This window comes from Branchiostoma lanceolatum, chromosome 4, assembly GCF_035083965.1.
Source record: "Branchiostoma lanceolatum isolate klBraLanc5 chromosome 4, klBraLanc5.hap2, whole genome shotgun sequence".
In the NCBI taxonomy this organism is placed as follows: Eukaryota; Metazoa; Chordata; class Leptocardii; order Amphioxiformes; family Branchiostomatidae; genus Branchiostoma; species Branchiostoma lanceolatum.
Genome location: NC_089725.1, coordinates 28,769,965 through 28,793,531, shown reverse-complemented (window position 1 = coordinate 28,793,531; position 23,567 = coordinate 28,769,965). Strand labels below are relative to the sequence as shown.

Sequence of the window (23,567 nt, the reverse complement as noted above, 5' to 3'; positions counted from 1 at the left end):
ATAAATTTAAGGCGTCTTGTGTCAAAAAGAACTGATGAGTCAGATGGTATACGCCATGACCGCCAAAGTCGTACACTTCAAACGTGATGTTGTCATCGGGTGCCCATTGAGTTATCTTTACACAATGTGTGCGGTCCGAGTCGGGTCCTCGTATCGTGTCAGGGTGGACTCGCCACTGTGCAGCGTTTGTATCAGGCTTGTTTTTCCGGCCAGTTTCTCTCCAAATACTACAACTTTCAAACGGGCGCTTATGCCTGCCTCTGAGCGTTCAAGTTCGTCGAAGTACTGTTTGATGGCTTTGATCCCCTGACTGCAAACTTCAGCTGGTGGTTTTATAAGTGGATTTCCACTGACGTTAAGACAACATTGGCCACTGAGATGTACAACCTGCTCGGGAAGGTTTGCCAGCTGGCAATTCATCAGATTCAAGTGTTTGATATGAGTGAGCAGTCCGATTTCCGCGGGTAACACCTTCAGTGGGTTAGAGCACAGGTCCAGTAACTTTAACTGCGTCAGTCTCCCCACTTCAGGTGAGAGTGTGTGCAGCTGACAGTTTCTCAGATCCAAGTGTTTGACGTTATTCAGCTGTCCGATCCCCGTGGGCAGCGTCTCCAGTGGGTTGTGGCTCAGGTCGAGCCATTCTAACTGGACCAGTCTCCCAACATCAGATGGGAGTGCGCGCAGCCTGCAACCCGAAAGGTCTAAGTGTGTGACGTTAATGAGCTGTCCGATTCCCGGGGGTAAATCCTGTAAAGGGTTCAAGCGCAGCCCCAACCATTCTAACTGCGTCAGTCTCCACACTTCAAGTGGGAGTGTGTGCAGATGGCACCAGGACAGATTCAAGTGTTTGACTTTAGTGAGCTGACCAATTTCCACAGGTAAAGTCTGTAGTGGGTTAAAGCTAAGGTCCAGCTCCTCTAATTGTGCCAGTCTCCATACTACCGGAGGAACTGTTGCCATGACTGTATCATTGAGTTTCAGTACTCGGATGTTGGTGAGTCTGGACAGCTCGTCTGGCAGGCGGATCCGCCCGTTCCCGCTGAGATTCAGTTCCTCCAGCTCCTCTAAATCATAAAGTTTATCAGGCAACCGCTTCAACTGGCGGTCAGACAAGTCTACCGTCAAGAGAGTTGATCGTTCCCCACTTATTTTCCCAAATCTAGACTCTAACTTCTGTCGAAGGCTTGTTGGATTAGCCATGATGTTTGGGTTCCTGTAGTGAAACAAAGTTTAGTATTACAAGATTCTTATAAATTTGTCTAAATTTGCAGTTTTCTGAATCATCGTCGTTTCGTCTCTTTCATATTTTGGCGAAGCTCTAAAAGCAAGTCTAACAGGGTAGTATATGCCCGATTACCAAGGATTCCATAGGAATTTCTGTAATGTGTGCGGGCATGCGTTGTTGTAACATTATGTATTAGCTGTTGCAGACACGGATTGCTGAAATATTCCAAGGAGGGTAACGTTAACTGTAGAAAGGAACGACGGATTTCCATGGTATTCAGAATGCAGGTAGCATAGACACAGATGTGCAAATTGAGATGTATATATATAAATTGTGCAGATTAGGGTTTGTTTATTGTTGTGTAGGTGTGTTGTTGTTTTGTATTAGTATGAAGGTTGGTTGCTTACTGAATTTGTTACCTCCATTAAAAATAGAGGCATTATTTTTGGTTTGTCCGTGTCTGTTTGTGTGTGCGTCTGTTTGTGCCCGGATATTCGTCGTCAGTATGATTTGAGAACCTCTGGATTGAATGATATTTAGGAAGAAGGTCAAGGTTGATTTTGGGCCCCTTGGTTTTCGACCTTGGTACTGCAGTAGGAGAAAAAAATTAACTTTCCTGCGGACTGACTCTTCTGGCCAATTATTGAGCTTTTTGCCGAATGCTTCGATCCATACCGGGGCCCCGAAGAAAGGCCTTTTGCCAACCACCTATTTTCACCTACTTGTCTATACTTACAGGGAATGCATGGACAAGGTCTGTGAGTATCATATATTGGATATAGGAGATTTTTTTTACACAATTACAACCAGTAATTCTCACCTGCTGACGTTTCGGTGTCTGTCAGACACCTTCCTCGGAGCTTCTGACTGGAGTACTGCTTCTCACCGCTATGAGTAGAAGAATTACTGGTTGTGTAAAAAGAATCTCCTATATCCTATGTTCTACCGACCTGATGAAATTATTTTCGGACGTATCGTATATTGTTTTACAAAACACACGTCTCTCATCGACAACAGTGGAGTAAACAGCCTTTACATAAGTTCCTGTTCTCCAATCTATTCATACGAGTCATTAGCTTAATGACTTATTTCAACTCTTTGAAAGTCCATATGTGAAACGAAATGGCGCACAAATGTGTGCTGCCATCGTTGCCAGTATGACCTGAGCTCCAATCAGTGTCAACTGTAGCCTCTACCAGGCTTCCGTCCTATCGCTGGGAAAATAGTAGAAATCAGCCGAGGTATTCCGCTATACAGGGTAGGTCCGCTATACAGTTAAGTTCCATTTCGATGGATAATGGAGCTTCACTGTATAGCGGACTACCCTGTATAGTGGAGTACCTCGGCCGATTTCTACTATTTTGCCAGCGATAGGGCGGGGGCCTGGTAGAGGCTATGTCAACTGCACAGTTGGATACGGTCTTTGTCACCGAATGATCTGCTTGAAGATTTCTGATTGGGTATGACCAAGGCACGATCCAGACGGGTTCAACTTTCTTGATGTCCTTGTTCAGACTATGACTGGTTTTGACAAAATATGATCTTGAAAACAGGCCACAGAAAATGATTTCACTCACGTTGATGTTCGCAAGTATGTCGACGATGACCTTCCTGTTCAAGTTTTGACCTGCAGGTAGACTATTTCAATTTCTTCTTTCCTCCTCCCCAAAGACGACGTCCCCGTGTCCTTCAAGAATCGTGTCCTGTTATTTTGTATTTGTCTCTTATAATCGTCGAAAATTCTGGGGGGAAAAGGGGGAGCCTGGTCGGCCCCCGCTTGTGAACCCCACCGCCCAAATGTGGGCCCCGCGGGTTACTCCGCCTCGTTTAGTAAACAATACGGCAGGTGTAATTGTACCTGGTGTTAACGTTGACCCGGCCGGTTGTCATGGAGCGTCGACGCGTCTACCTGTTGTATGCAGAAGTGTCAATCAGCATGCCACAGACTTCAAAGGCTGTTTTGGCAGCAGGAGTGTCAGGTCTATTTGACCGCAACCACGACGCAACTTTGGGCTTCAGACACTAGAGTTCCACGACCTCAGACCTTCGGGAAATGATTATAAATGTTTCTCATTGATCATGTATGTAAGGGCTAATTTCCATGAATTGATCAGTTAATCATCTTCTCTATTTAAATAACACAACCGTTACAAGTTGTTCAAAGAATGAACGCCTTATGTTAGCATCACTGCAATTATAGAATTTCTCATTAATTTAGCAGATGAAGTCATAATGTGCACATCATTGCGCACATCTGTCGAAGCTACATGTATACCGAATACCATGGGAATAAGTCGTCCCTTTAGTCAGACAAAAAACGGCCCATCCAGATGTTATTGTTCCCAAAACACAAAGTTAACACATATCTCATGGAGGTACTAGTATTGAAACAGAGAATACAAAACCATCATCCTGCACTCTATGCAATGTTTAATTTCACTGGCAAGCTGGCATAAAAGCTTTTGTGTAACATTTCTCACCATTTGACTATATATAACATTGTTTTCCTTTGTCCATGATTGATTCCGCTAAGTAAAGCACAAGTACTGCCCTGTTAGATTGTGCTGTCAATAATTTTGATTGTACTTCCATGTCCCCACCTACTTTGCCTGAAATCCAGCCTTGTTAAGCTTTACTCTGTGCAAGGTTAACCTCCTTGCTTTGTGGCAGTAATATCACCACCAACAAGTTGGGCCGGGTTGAAGTCATACCTGAAGCTCAACAGGGCTGGATCCCAGGCTACTACCTATTCTGCTATAATGTTCCAGTAATATGTTGCGTATTTTCTGACAAAACTGTCCCATTTAGAAAAGAATAGCTGGCTGATATCTCCTAAATACTATTTTGTTAGGTCCCCAATCATCAAAACATATTGCCCCCCATAAGGGGGTGGAGCTGACAGCACATATTAGTACTATTAGACTAAATCACAAACCCCAGGAATTTCTTGGAAGAAAAACCACATGCAGGCTTTGCCTGGTTGGAGAACTGACCCACACAAAAGCTAAATTCCTAGTCTTAGTACCATACCCCTGTTGTAAGGCTGTACAAAATTCTGATAGACATATCAACAATGTTAAGATATGAAGCTGTTTTTTTTATAACTAAAAGATTAAAATGGAAAAAGCAACACAATCTGCTTTATACAGAATTCCAAACTAACATATCTCCTTAGTAGCTTCTTCTGGTCACCAAAAGGGCTACATTTCTTGTTACATGTACTTATTTTCCTTGAAAGAACGACACCTAGCATATTCAATACATATTGCAGCTTTACACATTACACAGCGTACTAGTATGTACAAAACAGTTGAATTGTCCCGACTAACATTGTAACACTTGAAAACGGTTAAAGATCAATATTCATATGAGCTTGTGACTAAATTACAGACTACTTTAGTTAGCCTCTACCAGGCTCCGCGCAATCGCTGGGAAAACAGTAGAAATCAACCAAATAGAATGAATAGTATGCCAGGGGTAGTCCGCTATACATTGAAGCTCAATAGGCGATCTACTGCATAGCCTATTGACCTTCCCTGCATAGCGGACAACCCCTGGCATACTATTCACTCTATTTGGCCGATTTCTACTATTTTCCCAGCGATCGCGCGGAACCTGGTAGAGGCTATACTTTAGTACTTAGGAAGAGGCACAGATTGTCAGTAGATTTCAAACAGAGACATTAAGGCAAGCACTGCTGACAGTAAATATCATCATGATACTAGTTAGTACCCTTTAAAATGTGTCTCCAATATCATATTAATGTCATACATCATATTAATGTTACAAAACATATCATATCTACCTATTCGGCAAAAACCCTGCCTGGCAACAAATATTGGAAAAGTTAAAAAAAGGAACTTCTGTCATGGCCCAACAAACAGCAATTAAGCAACGCAAACAATCATTCACACCAAATTAGATTACTACCAGAGCTATATTAACATGGTAGCAGCTAGCTCTATCTTCTTTCACACACTTTTGCAGCGTCTACAGTCCACACCCAGCAGTAATTCTTTAGTTCTCTACCCTTGCTTCCACCAAGATTATATCATCCAGTCTTGTTTGGTGGGTGCTGGAGTTATGTCTCCGCTCAGATCAGGTGCCTTGGGAGAGGCGGGATACTTCCTGGGTGATTTCGTCGCACTCTTGGGTTTGTACGTTGCTTTGTGGGGGGAGTGGAAGCGTCTCACCTTCACTGGGGTGCTACGCTTCAGATTGGTGGCCCTCTTGGGGGTCTTGATTGCGGCGCCCAACTTGGTGTGGAGTGGGGTTGACCCGTTCTCGTCCTGCCCCGGTAACAGCAGAGCCTGTTTGATCCTCGGCGTCTTGTCCAAGGCCATCTTTAGTGGTGGAAGGGTCTTTGGTGTGTTGACGGGCTTCAGCGGAGACACGGCCACTTTCCGTGCAGGTGATTGGACCGCGTGGCTGTTTGCAATGTTGTAGGAATCGTTGAGGTTGATGTTCTCCGCTTGTAGCGCGTCCAGGGCGGCGGCTACTGACCTGGACGACTGGCAGCTGGTGTCCATGTCCTCCGGTTTGAACTCCAGCCCCACGTTCGCCATGGAGCTGTCGATACTGAGCGCTTTGACCAGAGGAGTGGTGGGCAGCTTCGGGGTGGCAGCGGAAGACAGTTTTGATGTGGATACGGATGTAGTGCTGTTGTTGGGATCAGGTTTGTCTTGTGTCTCGGGCTCTTTCTTACTAGGCGTGTCCCCCATGTGCCAGGATCGCCTGGCGGGTGACTTGCGGAAGAGCAGTGGATTCTTCACCGCCCTCAGCGGCGAGGTGAACCTGTTGTCGGCGTCCATCGACATGTTGTTCCAGACCTCTATGGAGCTTGCCACGGTGCCGGTCCTGATCTCGCGAGGGATTGACGGGAAGCTCGCTGCGTGTTGCACCTGTGACGGCGAGCTTGTATCGGCGGGAAGGCTGGCACTTGGAAGAGCCGAGTCGCTGACATACTTGGTCGGTGTCTTGAGCGGTTCAGTAGACGGTGGGGAGGTTTTCTGCGCCCTAGTGATGGGGATACCTGAACCCTTGCCGGGAGAGTACACGTACATACTAGTGGTTGAATCCCTGGGCTTCATCTCTTTCTTCTCCGTACCGTCTGATTGACCATCGCTATCAACACTGCTGGTGCTCCCAGTGGATGACTTACTGTTGCCACTGGGAGACAGACAGCTAAGAGTTTGTTCCAAATCGATCAGCACTTTTAGGTTTTTTTCCACCTTCTTGTGCATGTCAGAGCTGTTCTTCAGGGGAGAGGAGATGACCGGACGTCTCTTTCCCAGCCCGTTCACCTCTGCTTTGCTGGAAGTTTTGTCTGTCTTCTTTGCTGGGGAGGCGTTGGTTCGGAAAGACGGCAGCGGTCTCCCGGCACGAGTTGGGGGCTTGTCTGCCTTCCCCAAGCTGCCGACCCTTCCTGGTCTGCTTGCACTTCTTTCTTTGCTATCCTTACGCGCAACGGTGGCCTCAGATTTCTTTTTCTCGCTTTCCTTTCTGACGAGTGCATCTCTCCTGGCCCTTGCTGCTGTGTGGTCTCCCATGTTCCTAAAGCTGGTCTTTGCAACAATCGGTGCCTTCTTATCTTTGTCACTGTTCCTTCTGACAACTGGTGCCCTCTCCCTCTCCTTGCCGCTGTTGCTCCTCACTGCTGCCTTTCTGTCAGACGCTTTCCTCTGTACAACGCTTGATCCCTTACGGACAACGCTGGATGTTGTGGTTGTCTTACCAGTGCTGCCAGGAGTTCCCCTTCCAGGAGTCCTTCCGGAGGGTGTTCTGGTCTTTTTGGGAGTGACAGCCTTCTTGGTGGGGGTAGCATCGTTTCTTCTCTTTGCAGCTGCGTTCTGGCTTGCAGAGTTTGCCTTTTTGGTGGGAGAAGGCTGTACTCTCTTTACAGAGTTAGCACGGCTACTTTGTTGCTGGGATGTAGTGCTAGGTTGTGTCACCGTAGTCTGTACTGCTTCTTCTTTTGGTGCATCTTCTGCACCCTGAACATCTTTTTCGATTGTAATTTGGGGTTTCTCTTCTGCTGAAGTTGACTCTCTTGACACAGCACTCTCTGTGCTTCCGACCTCATGACTCTCTTTTGTTTCTGAAGTAATTGATGCTCGTGCCCTCACTCTCTCCTGCAACGTCATGGTGATATTCTTCCCAGCAACGTTCAGAGATAGGTGATACTGGCTCCCCTGCTGACCCATCCTCGCCCTCTTACTTGGTGAAGAGATGACCTCATCCTGTTGGGCCAATGGTCTCTTTGCTGGGGAGCTGGGAGAATCTATCCCTAGATCAGGTGAACAGAGGGACTCTTTTTCGCCATGTGTTGATGATGGCGGCTCGGGGATTCCCAAGGATGGGAAGAACTTGGTGGTCCTGGTGTAGGCAACGAGACTCGGTAGTTCCGGTACATCAGCTGGGCTGTTGTGGCGCTCGGGTGGGGTTGCCGTCTCAACGTCCACTTCAAATCCCAGGTTCCTGACAGCCGACTGTGTCAGGGCATCTGCTTGGACCTGGGCGGGTGCAGACGTGGATTGGTCACCAGCATCCAGCAGTGGTCGTTTCCCCATGGGAGAGCTTCTCATGTGGATGTCGACAGTGACCACCTTGGGGGAGTCTGCAGGTTCACACCTGGCTGTAAGGTGCTCCTTGAACGGTGTCTTGACAACATCCACACCTGCTGCAAACACCTGTTCACCCGCCCCGGCCAGATGGCTCTTGTAGGGGGTCTTCACCAAGTCTGCAGCCATCAGTAGCGGGTTCCCTTTCTTGGGCTCTTCTGGGGTTTTCGCTAAGTCTGCATCCACCATCATCATCATGTTTTCACTGTTGGGCTCTTCGGGGGTTTTCGAGTCCCTGGAGCCAGTGGTGATGACAGACACGTCGGGTGTTCTGGACGTGTCGTTGAGGAAACTCGTGCTAATCATGGAAACGTCCGGCGTCTTCGCTCCCTCCGTCGAGCTCGTCACGGTGGAACTCGTGGTCAGGGTGGAGGAGTTGGGGTCCATGGTGTTGCTTCTACGACTGAAGTTGAGGAGGGGTGAGGTCGGCCTCTCGGCGTTGGGGACGGGCAGGGACTTGGAAGGCCCGGCCCTGGCGTGCATCTTGAAGAACGATCCCCTCACTTTCTCGTTCAGCTTTGGGCTGGCGCCGAAGTCGATGGTGGAGAGGCCTGTGTCGGGAGGGTGGTTGGCCAGTCGCGACCCCACATTCTCCAGGTTGAGACTGGCAGACTGCACCAAGGGGGACTTCTGAGGGGGGGTACAAGAGAAAAACAGGATCAATATCTCAAGCATGATAAGTTGAGGATTAATTTGTTTCAATTTTCAAATCAATTTACTCAAGGAACTGGATATATTTGGGAACATACAATACACAAGGTAACAGTTTCTCAAGGCCCTGGATAGTTTGTTTCCAACATCTATCGAGTTGCTTGAGTAACTGTCACCTTGCATGTCTCATTACTAGTACCTGGATGGAATCTTTATCAACATATCAAGTACAAGTAAAGTAAGAAACAGTCTCACCTCAGACTTCCCTCGGCCTCCGCTGAACCTCTTCTTGAGCGACCTCCTGAGCTTGCTGCCGCCCGACGATCTCCTGGGGGAGAAACAACCAGCCTTGCCACTCGAGCGCCTGACGGGAGGGCAGGAGGACAGACAGAGGAGAGGGAGGGGGGAGACCATCACCATTAATTACAGGGTTTGGGAAACAGTGGCGTTACAAGAGAAGTACATTCAAGTGATTCAATGATTGTTTATGATAAGGAAAGGGGGTGTTAGGATGCCCGAACAGGTTTCAGAAGGTTCTTACACATTAAACAGGGAATGTTTAACCAAACTTTGCCAATACATATATATGTGCATATCTCTATTGTTGTCATCATCAGTTTATCATAGATTCTGTTGATGTACAAAGACAGAAAAGAGATACATTTACATTATATTTATATTCAATGATTGTTGAAGAATCAAAAGAAAAGGACAACCAAAACAGGCTTGATGACAAAAAAGTCACATGCAAAGTGTTAGTGATGAGTGGAAAACAAGAACAACATTCAACATATCAAGTTTCATTAAGAATTGTTCACTTTAGAATTTGTTTCTTTGAACCTTTGTTTATTTACAAGAAACTCAAATTGGTTTGCAGGCCACTTTTCATTTTAGTGAGTAAATTTGCACTGTAAAACAGAAGAATGGAGAATTCACCCCACCTTTTCAGCTTGTCGGCCAGGATTTTCCCGATGTTCTTGGAGGGAGTGGCCTTGCTCTGGCTGGCGGTGGACACGATGGAGTCCTGCAGGGAGCCGGCCTTGAAGCTGACGGACTGTCCCGGGGGCTCCACGAACTGTATGCTGGGGCTGGTGGGGGAGCCGGGCGTGAAGAGCTGGTCGCTGCTGATGCACACTGGGGGGGAGACAGAACAACGTGAAACCCTGATATAAAGGCATTCTGTATAGCAGAAAATGTTGATGCCTTTCTCAGTTCTTGGGAATTCATGGTTGCGAGGGTGCCATTCTATTTCTACTGAGGCTCCTACACTCGCTACCCCGAGTGCCATCCAATTACTACTGGGGCTCCAATCCTAATTTTTCAAGGTAGGAAGTTTAGGAACCCGGTAGTATTCAGATGGCACCCAGGCTAAATTGATGGAGCAGACCGGCCAAATAGTAGAATGAAGAAAGTCATCCTGTGATAGAACAAAATGTTTTTGTGCAAAAAAATGTGCATCACAGTCACACATAAACAGACGATTTGCCTTGTCTAAAAAGTGCAGTTCCAGAAAGATGTACTAAATGTTCCAAAAACCAGGTGCAAAACACTGAGCTGTATCCTTACATCTGCTTAGAGATTAGGGAATACTATCTTCTCTGTCTAGAGTCACAACAGTTGCAGAGTTAGGCAAAACAAAATGTGCACAAAAAGAGCACACTGAACTCAAAGTCTCTATGGGAACCTAAGAGAGGCAAAAGAAAAATGTGCACAAAATCAACAAAGAGCACACTGAACTCAAAACCTCTACTGGAACCTAAGAGAGGAGAAATGATGTGTTAGAAAATAATTCTACAAAATAAAAAAAAAGAATATGATGACAAGTTGCAGTAGCTTTTGTGACAATACTTTTCTTGTGAGCGTGTGTAAGCGGAGTCTCAGCCTGCTGTAGGGATCGGTCCAGTCCATAACAGAGCGTGGCGTACTGTCGGTACGAGTCTCTGTCCAGTCGGCTTGTTATGGAGTCTGCCGGGCCAAGAAAATTGCATGCAAGACATAAAACAACTAGTAAAATATCATAATATACAGATCACCAGGCAAATGATGCATTTGTTTATGAAAGACATCCTTATGAAATTTTCCGATACATTACGTAATGCAGGGCTTGAAAACGTTTTTTCTGTTAGCCAGGATATTCCAAGTTGTCAGAATTAATAACTTTTTCCTACAACTTGCTTTAGTGAGCAATAGGTACTGAATGTTAGACATTCAATATGAAGAATCCAAGGCTTCTTAGGGCCACTACTATGTATAGTACTTAGACATACAGGTAATATGATACGCCCAAAATAGTTACTCAAGCAACTAGATAAAATTCTCAAAATTGTAAAATTTTGTCCATTTGCTTGATCAACTATTTTTGGTGTATATATAGTACATTTGTACTAACCACATGTAACCCTAGTGTCATGGGAAATGATTTTGTCATGGACCAGTGCATCAGAAATACCTGCACAGCTCAAATTGCAAACCATTTCAAGCCCTGCAAACACATGTAATCTACATAGATCATAGCATATTCAGTTCTTCGTATAGACTGTGGGCTGTACAGTTTCATTACCTGCATCTAAATCAGCCTGGATGAGGTTGCTGGGTGTGAGCAGACCCTCGGGAGTCCTGCCTGCCGCTCCGTACTGAGGCTTGGCCTGTCTCTGACCCATCTGCTGCAGGATGGCTTTCCTGTAAACAAGGACCAATTTTTTTAATTATCTGGAACAAAAGTTTTGGCAAAGCTGTTGCCTCCCATGGATTATACCAGTTTGCTTGTTTGTTTGATCCATTGTTTAATCATAAACAAATCAAATTGACCTGCTGGACACTTTTTGTTGAGGTCATGAGGGGTGAAGTAAGCATCAATAAATTTATTCATCATTCATGTAAGAAAAAACGGTAACTTTGCACTGAAAGGACAACTAGTCGGTAAACTACTTAATCATTCTGTACAGCTTTAAGCTTTCCTGAAAATAAGGGCCACTACAGTTGAATGTTAAAACCATGCGAGAAAGTCCTGGAATAACATAGACCAGCATACATAACATAACATTACACTTTGGTGCACAGATGGAATCAACTATTTCACTATCTCTAAGCTTTGTATTGCACACATTGGTGGGCACACATTGGTGGGTCTTGAATACCTGTGCTTATGCAGTTTTTCTACATCATACATATCACATTTTGTCTGGTCAGTGTAAAATATAAGTGTGCATCACATCAGGACAAGACAGTTCACAGTATGACCCAGTTCACACTCGGGAAATTTTCTGGACATACGACAAAGAAAATTTGTACGTCTTCCTCATAGATGTGAATTGGTCCGTGTGTTGTACAAGAGGCATGTTTGTCATACGCTGTTGTTGTACGTGCAGAAAATTTTCCAGCTGCGAATCAGGTCTAAATATCTGCAGCGCTCATCTCACCTCTTGGCTGCAGAGAAAGCGGCATGGTCATCCTCTGCCTTCCTCTTGGTGGAGCGCATGATCCGCGGAGTCACCTCACTCATCATCACTGCTGGGATGTTGGTGATCACCTCTGTAAGGATGGTACGGAACCAGCTGTGTTATGTCAACTGCTCCAGCAGAGTTCTTTTTTCATGTCTAGTTACAATCTTGAAATCAATCAATTATTTTTGAAACTTGTTTAACTGAGGGATGAAGGTTTGAGAAAAAACAGCTCCTTTTTATATCTCAATGTAGAAATTAATCAACTACCTTTGAAACATGTAATGGTATAGCATATAATGGCAATGGCTTGACAAAATGGATTTGATATTTGTGTAAATAAAAAATCTCAAGATAATGCACATTTCTTAAATGACATGGACAGTATCTACATGTAACTAACTGTTTAAAAACAATCAATTAATTCAAACATGTCATGATTTTCCTATCCCTCAGTCTGCAGAAGGAAAACTATCAAATGAATGTATTGAGTAGTAGTTTGGTAAAGTGCTTTTGTTAAGTAACATGTTGTAAACAGTTGTTCTTACCAGAGTCTGCTTGATCGGAGCTTGAGTTTTGCCTGGATGGTGTTTTGATGGAGGAGGAGCTGCCATGCCTCAGCTTGTTCAGCCCCTGACTGATCCCGTTCACTATACCTGGGGAAATGTTTGAAACAACACATTTACCAGACTTGCCATGACCAAATTTTAACCTTAGCATCCATTCAGCATCGGTGTCATCCAAGTTACATGTAGTTTACGGGGACTCCCATTCTCTCTGTAATAGTTGGTGAGGGGGAAGTATGGGAGGTCTGGTAAGCTAAATAGGCACTCTAACTTCACTGGACCTATACACTGTAGGGGGCTGAAGTTTAGGTATAGTACGCTAGGTCACAACCATCCACTGAGAACACATGATAAGAGTTTTCTGCATTGTAGAAATAAAACATACTTCACTACACTGTTATGCAAAACTTAAAATGAGTTTTACAAATACGAGTAATGTAAAGCTCAATTTTTATTTTGCACAATGGAATAAATCATCTAAAAACTAAAAGTACAAAAAGAATATCACCACCAAAAGCCAGTCTTTAGAAATGTGTAACCTTGTATAGATCCACTCCTCCTTTTCTTCCTCTTTGTCTTAGACCCGTCCAATAAGGAGTCGACGCTCTTGTCTAGCTCGTCTCCTGACACCAGCCCATCCATGTCCTTCCCACTCATCTGGGCAGCTCGCTCCAACACGCTGTCAGGGACAGCACCTGTGCAAGAGTATGTGCAGCTGTCATCTCTCCCACATACTTGTACTTGTGTATAGTACTGTACACTATCATTGACAGCACTTCTGCAAAGGTACACTATCCGGGAATAGCTGTCATCTCTGGCACAATGTACAGTACAGTGCACTGTCAGTGACAACACCTCTGCAAAGGTACTGCTATCATCTCTTGCAGTACAGTGCACAACATAGTTTTCTGCATATTTGCACCAGCAGAGGCAACATTTAAAATTGCACCCAGCAGACCAGGACTGTCTCCAGCACCCGTCCCTCCATCCGGGACGGAAATTTGCTTCAATGTTGGGACAGAAACCAATTTCATTCAGTCCTTCCCAAAAATCTAGACTTCATAGAATCATAACATTAAATTGATGAAATTGACTAGTTGTAAGCTTAAAATAACACGTTTATAAAGGCTCTCAAACAATGAGCCGGACGGAAAAAAATCTAAAGCTGGAGAGAGCCCTGCACACACATACTGACATAGTGAACTTGATAGTTATACAGAAATTTCTACACACACTGTGACATAGTGACGTACCAATGCTGTGGGAGTTCTGGATGAGGAACTTCACCACCTCCGTCTGCATCTTGAGCAGCTTCTCGGAGCTGATGTCCATGGCAGTTTTCTCCGGGGTGGGCATGAGGTTGGGGGTCATGATCAGCGCCAGGTTGTTCTCGTCCATCTTGTTGGCGTCCGCTCTGGCCGCCAGCCTGGCCAGGAAGGCCATGGTGTACTGGAGGGTGTTCAGGTGGAGGGTGGGCAGCATGGCGCACACAGACAGGAGGGCCTGGTGGGGAAGAGACAAGGATGATAATGATGATGATGCTAATCTCCAAGCGGATCTTCCGGTGGAAAGATCCTAAATGCCGGCCAAAACCGGCCACAGGGGCTCCTGGAGTCAGTCTTAGTTGGCAGTTACGATCTTGCCTCTGGAAGATCTGCTTGGAGATTATATGATGCAATACAGATGCATGGTGTTGTCTAGCTGTTGTTGAAGAAACATTTGATAGTTGTGATGAGTGACTTGTCTTTCTTCCAAGCTACGGCGCTTACTGTATCTGAACTGTAGATGCATATTATATAAACTGGTATAACTCCCAAAACACAGGGTCTACCCTTGGGACGTCCCTAACCTAGGCTAGGTACTTATTTACACCTGAGTGAAGTGAGGAAGGTAGTGTAAAGTGTCTTTCCTGAGGGCACAAGATCGGTGACATGGTAGCGTTCGAACTCGAGACCACTTGGTTCAGAGCCGAACGCTCTGCCGCTGCGCCACACGACCCCACGAGATACTGAGATATGCTACTGTACTGACCATGATCCTGTCCCTGTCCTGCTGGAGCTCCTGAGCCTTCAGCAGGCAGCTGTGCAGTCTGTGGGTGAAGAGGGGGTCCGGCAGCTCACGGAAAAACTGCTTGAACAGGTTCGCTACGTCCAGGACAGAGGCCTCTCCATACTCCCCGCCTTCATCCACCTTGATCTGAAAGGGTTGGGTTTGAGTACATAATTATTGATATTATATGTAACTGTTCCTGAATTATACCCTCAGATATAGAAACTTTAAGGTAATTTCAAAAAGGTATGGTAAAAGTACTGTATATAGCTTTTTTTCAGGCCGGAGTAGTGGGCTGTTCTTCACTGCGTCTATGGCAGGTATTAGAGAGGGCAGAGACCATCCCACTTTTTCCACCGTCATTTACCTCCCTAACCAAATATCATTATCGGGTATTCATTTTCATCTCAATGGAGTGAGGAAAGTTGTATTAAGTGTCTTTCCTAAGGACACAACATCTGGCACTGCACTGCTAGTACTAGTAATTGAATGTTAGTTCTCAAACCCAAGTCTGGTAAATATCCACTCGGTAACATATGACCCACTAAGCCACAGACATAACAGAGTAATCAAGGCAAAATAAACATGCTACAAATTCAAGCTGAACAGCACTACACTTGAATGAAAATAGCACATAAAATCTCTAAAAGTAAAACTAATTGCTACCACTAAGTTCAGAAGAGTAGGGTGACTTCTGTACCTTGAGGTCTTTCTGTCGTGCATGTGACCCGGATTTGCGGAAGATCCCCTCCGTTTCGATGTGTTCCTCCAGGAAGTTGACAGTCGTAACAAGGAAACTGATCCAGAAAAGATAAAAAGTTAGTACTGGTAATAAAAAGTTAGTTAGCAGATTCATCTATTGTCTCAAGAAGACTCAAGATGTGAAAATCTTAAATTCTGAAGATAGGGAATTAAATTTTTCAATACAACTTTCAATTTCAGAGTCATGAAAATGGGTAACAAATAACAATACATCCAAGTGATTGAATCTTTAAGTTTTCAATGTGACTTTCAATTTCACACTCAAAACATTGTTACAACAGAATAGCAAAGTTCTTTTATTCACAGCCATGTATTTACACGAGCCTTTGAATAATCTTGTGTAAAATACTTTGTTGTGAATAAAAGAACTTTGTTATTCAGTCATTCACCAACCTGATGAAATTATTCACGGATCATTGCAACAGTTACGCATATTCAGTGAACATTGTACAAATGGCGTTTTAATGTCAATACAAAATTGCTCTGGACAAGTTTGAAAGAAGGAAACGCCCATCTTACGTTGGTACTTGGTACGACCCAGCAGGGGTGCTGACGGGAACTGTGGGTAGATTGGTGAGCCTCCTGCCAAACACACCGACGCCTGGGCTGTGGTTTTTGTCCTGAAATAAAAACACGATCCTTTTTTTCAAACACCGGTACCTAAATCAAATGCATGCCATGTATTCTGAAAATCAGTAGACCCATAAAGCTGTATCTTCACACACAATTGCCTAACATCGTTGGGCTCAAGGCCAGGTTGAGAGAAAATATTTATCAGACATATGCAGGACGATCGTAAAATAGAATTTTTCCCCCAGTAGAACTTCCAAAATGTGTTAAATATTTACGAATTGATAATGACGAAAGTATTTTACTAATCCAATCACTTCCTGCACAATGGAATCAATTAGTATTCTTGCAAACTGTAATGTTTTTGAGCGAACGTCGGTTTCAAATCAAACACGGGTCACTCACTCACCTGGCTTTTGGACGACTTCTTGATTTTGGGCACTTTGATCCCAAACTCCTTCAAATCCTGCGCAATCACCACCCTAGCGAACCTATCGTCGTCTAGCTCTGATAAGAACTTCATTATCACGCGTATGATTTGTAAGAGTTCAGAAATAAACTAAAAATTGGACAAAACAGCGGATCGGCGACGGACCCTCTGCTTACAGGGCGGCCATACTTTTTGAAAGTTGCCTCGCTTGAAATACAGCGCGCTGATTGGTCGATAGGAATTCAAATCAGTATCCGGTTTTCTGCAGAGAACGGAAATGCTTTGGGTGAGTTTACTATGAAAACAACGCAAGGAAATGAATTTTTTGTTGTATCAAAACATTTATAATGATCACAAAAGATAAACATGATCTTGAATGATATGCAATGCAATTATAGATATATCTAAATGAAGATGATATCAATGATTCTTTTTAACGGTAGAATTAAAGGGACATTATTGTTTTGTTCTATCCCTACGTACAGTTTGGTATGGTCTACAGTTTTCTCATTGGCACAGTCTGTAAAAGTCCGCGAAGCGATAACAACAGCTACAAAACTCAGCACAAATACCGTCAACAGAGCTAACACCCACTTTTGTACACGGTATCTGGGCAAATGGAGGCAGGTAAGATGTGTTGATGTTTACATAGGGCAGTTTTGTTTGCGAGATCTCCTTCTGTTTTGACCGGTGGCGAGCTCTGCAAAGGTTTGAAACAAACAGCGTTCACCGACTGGCTGAAGGTATCTCAAACATGTGTGTAATTAGCCAGACTACACAAGTAACGTTTCAAGCGTCCACTGATCTGTGGGGTATGCCACTTTACCATTGTCGTGTTTGAACACTACATAGACATGGGACAAAGGTATGTCGACAGTCTGTAAAGGAAAAATCCTTTCAATGGGTGAGCTTTTAGCGTCGGTGCGGTGACCGGTGGGTGTTTCCCTGTGGACCGAGGGGCGTTTATCAATACCTGCGTTTCCACACTTGTTGCCCGGGGTAGTGCCGCCGATTTCATTCAACGTTAACGTTTTATAGCGTAATCAATGGGGATTTAGATCAGGAATATCTACTAGAATCAGATCATAACGATTTAAGATTAATTATGTTTCCAGTGGTAGAATTCGCTGTTTTCCCGGAGTTTTCCGAGATGCGTTCCGAGTCGCAGTGGTTCAAGTTTCATGCCATAACACTTTCTTTCTTGATGACCCGGTCAAACCGGCCGAGTGCCAACAAGTTGTAACTACAACAGCCCTTCAAATGGCCCTGGTAATTCATTAACCAGAAGTCAGGTGGAGGTGTAATGGGATCCCGCCACAAAAAGCGAACCCCCCTCGAGTCAATATTTTAACTTCTAATCTTGGGCTAAAGCCACAGTGGAGGACAGGTGTCTATGTTCTCAGTGGAAGTTTCCACCTGACTTGCACAGGTACCGTGGTATGAGAGCTGGGTCTGGGCAATTACGCTCCAAATGGCCCCGTCAGCGTTGCCGCACCTGTGGCCTGCCTGGTGATGTTACAACATTTCATAACAAAGAAGTTCACGTTTCCAATAACAGTCTCGATCAGTCCTCAGGGCAAAACAAGACAGCGACTGTTCACTGTAACAGTTAGGTTGCAGAATACGTTGATGTGTTGAGTGACAGCGAATGATATCAGGAAAAAAGTTTATTTTTGGAAATCATATCTAGGGGATTAAATCTAGGGCATGCCTGTTGACCAGATCATCTTGTCAATTGTGAAAAAAATTCTTATTGACAGGAAGCACTGGACTACCTTTTAATCAGTATATTCCCATGTAAAACTGGCTCCGGCCGGGTAGAGTGGTCGTTTTAAAATCGGAAGGTTGGGGACATCCTGTCAATAGCACAAAAATACACTTATTGACAGGAAAAAATAGTGCAAAAAATCTTATGATTTCGGCCTTAAATTTTACATGACGTCTTAGTTGGCCACAGGTCATCTTCCAATTTACCTTTGTGAAGGTCTATTGAAATGATGAGGCTGAGAAGTATTTTCTGTAACAAGTACGGTAATCCGAGCATGATTGAAACTTCCATCATATCATAAAAGTCAATTTAGCAATATCAGAATTACTTACTTGTCATTGATCTTGTTACCAAAGTGTTTGATTGAACTATTTTTAGAGAGGGAGTCCATATCACATGTCGCATGTTACATCCCATACCCTGGTATTAACCTCTTAAGGTATTATTTTTAACCACATCAATTTTCCTTCTTGGATAATCTAGAACCAAGGTTTAAGTAATTCTATAAAAGGAATCACGATTTCCTATCTTTGGCCAGGCTTTACTGATTCTTACGTTGATGAAGGTTAGGCATCCGGGTAATAAGGTACGCCAAAAATAGTTACTCAAGCAACTGGATAAGATTTTCAAAATTTTATCCAGTTGCTTGAGTAACTATTTTTGGCTTATATACAAAGTACTGATTTTTACTTTTTTTTCTGATGAAACACAACTGTTAGTATGTGTGTCTGTTCATCTCAGTTGTCATTTTTTTTTTCAAATGGATATCTGTGAAAATTGTTCATAGATTCTCAGAACAACATGACTAACCGTAGGTGTACCGTTTGAAAGAAAATCTAATCTCTACAATGGGATAAAATGTTTGGAAAGTCTGCTTCTCAACAAGTTGTTTTTCTAGTTCTTTCATGTAAATGCTTCCAACTGTTGTTGTGCCTTTTGAATTAGATAACCTTGAAAAAGTCTCAGTCAATCGAATGGCTGCTTTTCATGTAGGTGCACAGCTACTCATGCCATTGATGACAACCTTAGTGAACTTAATTGCCATAAGCTAGAGGTATGAAAAGCCTGTGACTCTCTACACGGTGTGTGTGACTGTGAGGCAAGGGAGACTTGTTACTTTGGCTGCACAAAGGATGTCACTTTCTTTGACAGCTAGATAAGTGCATGATTCCAGGAAAAACATGCTCCATACCTCAGGAACATCTCTTATAATGAGGCAATTTACAACTTGTTTTTCATACTTTCTCTCGACATGGCACCTCGTTAAAGGATCACAGTCAGATTAATGATCAATCAAGTTCAAGTAATAAGCAACGTAGACTCTTTGATAAAACTCTTTTGCCAGGTGTGTCTCTTCAGGTAATTCCGTATGTTTAAGAGTTGAGAAGTTCTGGTCTGAAACCTGTGGATTCTTTATTGCTGTTAGGGTGTTCAGAGTGGGAGACTTCCACAAGGTTGTAATGTTTTCTGTGTTTTCAGACTGGTTTCTGGTTTCCTCAATCACAGAATGCCTGTGAACCACGGTTTTGAGTTTGTTTGGTCCTGCTACCCAATTCACCCCAGGTCTACCATTACAGTCTGAGACGTTCCTACGCCTAATTACCTGTTTTGCAGTAGGTATGTGTGAAAGCTATGTTGCTGAACACCTGTTGAAATTACGGCCTTCTATTTCTGGACTGGCATCGCAGATGGGGCAGATAATGATAATTGTAAGACCAATAACAGCGTGCAGAGATATTTATGGAGGATTAAATGCTTTTCTGTGCAGGCGGCATAGCTGAGAATTTATTGATTTTGTTTCTATTCCCGGGAAAAGAACAAAAAGTTTATGGGCGGTTGTGGCTTTTATTTCTGTCTAAAATAAGGCTGAGAACTTGTGAGGACCGAACTGTGATCTGTTGTGGTGATACAGGTATGTAACAGACTAACTTTATTGTGGAGAGAGAAAACATATGTACTGTATTAGGATTATGAATTTGATTTGAAATCAGAATATGGTGGATCCTTCAGTTGCATTCAGGGCTTCTGCGTTTACCTCCAACAAACCTCCATGGATTGCGGAAAATTGTTCAAAACATTAGCGTAAACTGGTGACACAGGCTAAGGTCCAGTACAGTAATGGCATGCAGCAACATATACACAATGTAAATTTGTACTTCTAGCTATGATTCCAGGACCACCATATGCTAGTGTCTATGTTTGTGTCTGTAAACCTTTTTGGGAGAACCATAACTTAACAACAGTGGAATATTGATCATCACATCCCCACCCACGAATATGAGGCGAATATTGATTTTAGAGCAGGGGCATGCATGAATTAGGATATTGATAAGGGACAAACTGATTGTTTTGAAATTAGCCCCACTTAAAACTCTGAAGCGCTGAGTTTATTTTCTGCATATCCCCAAACTTTCAAACGTATGAAAATACATGCTTGACATACGATACCTACTTGCAATTTGCAGATATTGTTTTTTGAATGCTGGTATTTATGTGAATAAGTTGCAGCGGTGCTGGCTAAGAAAATTCAGGCTTGAGGTCATGAATCCAATGGAGTCAAGCAGCAGCATACTAAAGCCTTCATCACCAGTAGCTTGCAAGGAATTGCAGATCACGATTCTAAGTGTTGTAATGTCCCACAGGAACACAATTTAATGAGATGTGCATGCTGATAGTATATATGGGCTTCATCAGGCTGAGGTAGAGTAGGAACAACAGCTAAAGTGTCTGCAGAAAGGTTTTACAGAATTGTAAGTAACTTTCTGACAACCATATTGAAGGTAGCCATGTTGATTTGATTCTATGGATGACATCCGCGCGCACATCAATTTTCGTCCATTTCCCCAAAAAAGTTTTCGGCCATACTGTAAATTGGACAAAGCAGTACTTAACAAAAAAAGAATTGGAAAGCGGAATTAATAAAAATTAAGAAACTAAAGTATATTTTCAGTATGCCGTACTCTGTGTGCTTATTTTTGTTCATCCTTCCTGACCACGTAGATTTCGTAATAAGGCAACTATTTTTTTGGCCAAACTTTTTTTTTCATTTGCACGCTCGCATCAGTTTAAGGGTCCCCAGAGTATGTCATCCATATAATCAAATCAACATGGCCTAACAGAAAAGGATTTTGAGTGCTGCCAATTACAACTAAACGGCATATCCATATGTACAGATGCAGGTTGGATGATACCAAGGGTAGACAGGGGTCAATAGGGAAGAAGTGATTCAATTAATTTTGATATCCTTGTCCACAGAAAATGGGTCACCCATCTGGAACAACTTTCATAAAGGTTATACCTTGCACAGTCACACCTCTGTTAGCCAGTGCTCTACAGGATCCATTCAAGCAATATAAGGGAAGATGATACACAAATTCTCCACGCATAATTTCTATCCATGCCAATGAAAGTGACTGCCATAGGATCATATGAATATGAAAATTACATGAATTGATGAGAAGATATTTTCATGTATATCTTCACATATTGGTTTTAGAATATTGTCCTGTAGTTATGTGTAAAATGTTTTTGTAAAAAACCAGCACAATTCAGTATCATATTCATAATTCATTACTATACTTCTGCCTGTTGATTTCACAATAGAATTGAAATTGAAATAATTGTAATTGAAATATGTGAGATTGCAAAAAGAAACTGACTTCCAGCAGCCTGCCAAGCCCAAAACAAGAAAGGAATAGAATAGTATACAATTTTTTTTTTCTAGCATGCTGTAGTGAAAGATAGACACCGAAGTCTTGACAGGGACTAACATACATGTATGTATGGTAGGCTAAACATGTACTACCCTATTTATCCTCTCAGTCAGTATTTTTCATTTGACAGCTGCCTTCTGTTGGAGGCATGCCAGGAGATACTGCTACATGAGATGTTTTTGCCAAAAGGGACCCATTCAGAGTTTTGTTAGCAGCCTACCAACAAGAGTTCTTAAGAATATTGGAGTTTAATCATTGGGCTAAATTTAGATATTCCTAACTGGCCTTATGCCATGAAGAGCAACTTGACTCAAAATAATTGTATTCATGTTGCCTCTTTCCTAAACAGCAATGTAACACGAGCAGGAACACGTTCTGCAGCTTTCTTCCAAATCGTGATGTTTGATATTACCTGACAGTGACAGGCTCCTATTTCCACACACAGCAGGGTTCATACTTAGCTACATAAGCTTCTTACTGCTTGATAGTTGTGCTGCCGGCGGTACAAGATGGATTTTCCTCTAGATTTATTTTGGCACCCGTTCCAAGAGTTCCCCAAAAGCTTGTTCTTAAACTTGACTTACAGCCCTGAAGGGACAGGAGTGTCTGTTTTGATTTGACAGGGCCATTTGTCACCACCCTGTGAGAAAGCAGGCTAAACTAACCATGATGGTACCCAGGCTAATTTGTCAAAGGGTGAAGGATGCTGCTCTTGTCCACCTCCATCACTGTCGCCATGGCAACAGGAGGGAATGCGGAGTCCCGGGAGTTTCACCTTTTACCCACTGAGAGAAACTTTGCTAGTCTTCATCAGACTAACTGCACTGGGAGAAAAATAGTAGAACTTAGTCAAATAAGGCACTACTTAAAGGGAGAAGAATTTGCCAGGGTTAGTGAATCATTACCCTCATGAAAAATGGAGGTTATTTTTTAGGCAAAGTGTGTGTGTGTGTGTGTCACTGTCTGTCTGTGTCTGTTGTAGCCTGGAATCCAAACCTTTTATAGCTCCCGAGACTCGGGAGCTATAATAGGTTTGGATTCCAGGCTATGTCTGTTGGTCAACAAAATAACTCAAGAACAGCTGGATGGATTGATTTCATGTTTACTGTGTTGGTAGGTTGTGGCAAAAACTGGGAGTGATTCAATTTTGGGGCCCCTGGCGGCTTTCCCAGGTACTGCAGTGGGGCACCAGGGTTTGATATCTTGTGTTCTGGAGAGGATATGGTTACGATTTTTGGGTGGTAGACAGCTCTTGTGCTTGGGAAGTAATGAAACAAGTTTGATCCACCTAGTTTCTAGTTCAACCTATTTTTGCCAAATTCTGCTATCCAACCCTTTCAGCGGGAGGGCATGGTAGAGGCTGACACTTTGGAGGCAGAGGTCAATGTCACAGACACTGGAGAAAGACGTCACCGGTAACCTGATATCATTCTCCTCCACTCCAAGGTCAAGGTCCGTGCACCTAACCCCCTCCCTGTGATTCTCGCAGGTTTGTGTCGGAGTCAGCAGTGGTGAGGGTTTGCTGGGAATGAGGGGAGGATGCGTGTGATGCGGCGGGCTCAGACACAGGCTCACCACAGGCACTGCCAGGACTGGAGATGAGACAGTATGGGGTTGAGATGGCCCGCTTCACATCCGCCAAGATGAACAAGTTCCGACGCAAGCTCAGCTCACTGGGCGGCAGCACAGGTCAGTACTCCTTACTTATTTTTTGGAACTTCTGTGTTTAGAAAGCTTTAGCTTCTGTCAGTCCTCATCAGTAGCTTAAGCTAC

At 43.6% G+C, this 23,567-nt stretch overlaps 3 protein-coding genes across 7 annotated transcripts in view; 1 reads left to right on the top strand and 2 right to left on the bottom strand.

Moving 5' to 3' along the window:
- Nucleotides 1-117: 117 nt before the first annotated feature.
- Nucleotides 118-3,031, bottom strand: LOC136432029 (malignant fibrous histiocytoma-amplified sequence 1 homolog). Its single transcript, XM_066423045.1, has 2 exons — nt 2,803-3,031; nt 118-1,213 (listed from the first exon to the last, which is right to left on the bottom strand). Exon 2 carries the CDS (start codon nt 1,198-1,200, stop codon nt 118-120), a length of 1,083 nt encoding a protein of 360 aa, XP_066279142.1. The 5' UTR covers nt 1,201-1,213; nt 2,803-3,031.
- Nucleotides 3,032-3,635: 604 nt separating this feature from the next.
- On the bottom strand, nt 3,636-16,528 carry LOC136433882 (mucin-4-like). 3 transcript variants are annotated; one of them, XM_066426464.1, is made up of 13 exons: nt 16,293-16,528; nt 15,833-15,933; nt 15,252-15,348; nt 14,534-14,698; nt 13,756-14,005; nt 13,042-13,197; nt 12,485-12,592; nt 11,916-12,027; nt 11,057-11,175; nt 10,345-10,461; nt 9,438-9,630; nt 8,752-8,860; nt 3,636-8,475 (listed from the first exon to the last, which is right to left on the bottom strand). In XM_066426464.1, exons 1-13 carry the CDS (start codon nt 16,404-16,406, stop codon nt 5,272-5,274), a joined length of 4,845 nt encoding a protein of 1,614 aa, XP_066282561.1. In that variant the 5' UTR covers nt 16,407-16,528; the 3' UTR covers nt 3,636-5,271. The 3 variants fall into 3 exon arrangements, with proteins under 3 accessions (XP_066282561.1, XP_066282562.1, XP_066282563.1); XM_066426465.1 differs by having other exon boundaries at nt 8,752-8,824; XM_066426466.1 differs by lacking the exon at nt 10,345-10,461.
- Nucleotides 16,529-16,820: 292 nt separating this feature from the next.
- Nucleotides 16,821-23,567, top strand: part of LOC136433881 (ras guanyl-releasing protein 3-like) — a 55,077-nt gene continuing 48,330 nt past the window's right edge. For all 3 annotated transcript variants that reach the window (XM_066426460.1, XM_066426463.1, XM_066426459.1), the window contains exons 1-2: nt 16,821-16,940; nt 23,284-23,483. In XM_066426460.1, the coding sequence (XP_066282557.1) occupies nt 23,393-23,483 (91 nt within the window). In that variant the 5' untranslated portion in view covers nt 16,821-16,940; nt 23,284-23,392. The remainder of the gene's footprint in view (nt 16,941-23,283; nt 23,484-23,567) is intronic.